Source organism: Mesitornis unicolor, unplaced genomic scaffold (genome assembly GCF_000695765.1).
Source record: "Mesitornis unicolor isolate BGI_N332 unplaced genomic scaffold, ASM69576v1 C13327931, whole genome shotgun sequence".
Classification (NCBI taxonomy): Eukaryota; Metazoa; Chordata; class Aves; order Mesitornithiformes; family Mesitornithidae; genus Mesitornis; species Mesitornis unicolor.
In genome coordinates this window covers 1-1,737 of record NW_010222220.1, presented here as the reverse complement: position 1 = coordinate 1,737, position 1,737 = coordinate 1, and the positions used below count along the sequence as shown (strand labels likewise).

At 54.4% G+C, this 1,737-nt stretch overlaps 1 protein-coding gene across 1 annotated transcript; it reads right to left on the bottom strand.

The window, feature by feature from the left end:
* Nucleotides 1-5: 5 nt before the first annotated feature.
* Nucleotides 6-1,426, bottom strand: LOC104547517 (cytochrome P450 26B1-like; the record flags this gene model as incomplete). The annotated part of the gene is made up of 2 exons (XM_010193240.1): nt 6-215; nt 1,145-1,426. Coding segments are annotated over 2 exons (492 nt in total), but the record flags the coding sequence as incomplete, so codon positions are not given.
* Between the last annotated feature and the right edge of the window lie 311 nt (nt 1,427-1,737).

Below are 1,737 nucleotides of genomic sequence, written 5' to 3'. Positions count from 1 at the left end.
AGCGCCTTGAGGAACAGCTTGGCCAGGTGCTTGCCCAGACAGGTCCGTACGCCTCCTCCGAAGGGGAGGTAGTGGAACCTGCCGTCCTTGTCTTCGCTTCGACCCTGCCCGAAGCGGTCGGGATCGAAGACGTCCACGTCCTTGAAGACGGGGGCAGTGTCGTGGGTGTCCCGGATGCTGTACATGACACTCCAGCCTTTGGGGATTTGGAAACCCTGCAGAGAAGAAGGAAGGGGTGGAGAGAAAAGCAGAGCCAGTCAACCCTACTGCAAAAAGAGAGGGAGCAGGTCATGATAATGACATTTAAGTTTGTCTGCTTTTTCCCATATTCTTTGGGTTTACTGCTCGTGCGGGATGCAGAATTAAAAGAAAACCTGAGAGTGCAGCACAAAGGGCTGGGAGATGGGAATTCTGGATGTAATTCTGCCTTTATCCCAGGGACCCACTGAACGAGCCATTGCTATTTACTTATTTTGTGCTCACTGGCAAGAGTCAACTACGAGGAATCCCACAGGCGCAAAGGGAAGCAGGTTTTCTCTCACCCATGCTGTGCCCTGCACACCAGCCAGCCCTCCTCAGAGCATCCCATGGCTTTGCTCACACCTCGCCGCCTCTCAGCCCCACACGCCCAACGCACTTGTCAGGGCCTGGGCAATGAGAAACGGAGCGGCTTTATCATCCCCTGAACACCTTGAAAGGCTTCCGACTCAAATCATGACGTTGGTAGGATTTACAGTGACAAGCCAGGTCTCAAGATTTTGTTTTGCTGGTAAGAAATTCCAGCCGTCGAGGTGAGTCATCCGCCTGTCACCCAGCAGCCTGGAGATGCCCTTTGCAGTAAACCTTTCCCTTGTCACGCCCCAGTTTAGAGTTTTGGCGTCCAACATTATCATGATTTGCTCGTTGAAGCATGGTGCCTGTCTCCTCTTTGACAGCTCGAGTGAGTCCCTTCCCATGGGCCAGATCCCACCACCCTCTTCTGAATCCAGAGTAACTCCACTTCCCACCACCAGCAGGACCTAATTTGTCCTGTCTGGGGTTTCATCTAAGCCAGGCTCAAGTAAGCTTTGCAACAAGGTGCAGAAGGCTTGTTTTTTGGGGAGGACATGGTACGGTTGCACCCCGGGGAGATGGCAATACTCACGTCCAGCTCAAAGGTTTGCAGCACCGTCCGGTACCCCCCGGAGATGGGGGTGAAGAGGCGAAGCACCTCCTTGATGACGCAGTCCAAGTAGTGAAGGCTGTTGATGTTGTCGAGCCGCAGGGACCCCTCGCAGATGCAGCCGTTGTGGAGGATGCCTTTGCTGCGCAGCTCCTCCCGCAGCTTCTCCAGGACCCGGGGGTGTTTGAGGAGCTGCATGATCAGAGAGGTGCTGGCGCTGGCAGTGGTGGCGTAGGCAGCGAAGATGAGCTCCAAGGTTCCGTCCTGAAAGACAAGAGCAAAGCCAGGGTAAGACACAGAGAATGGACAGACAGACCACATCAAGGCACGCAGGCTGCCATGGGACATTTTTTCCTCAACAACTTTCCAGCCTGATCACATCTAACTGCAAAGTGCTGGCACAGCTCTTGGATCCTGGAGCTTCCTGCAGAGCCTTGGAGGATGCTGAGGGCCAGATGGGCAGGAGAAAATCCCTGTGGATGGCTCTTGACAGCACATGATGGACAAGTTATGCCATGACTCTGCTGCAGGTAACAACCTGCTGAGGGCTCATAGGCCCTGCAAAGGAAACGCCA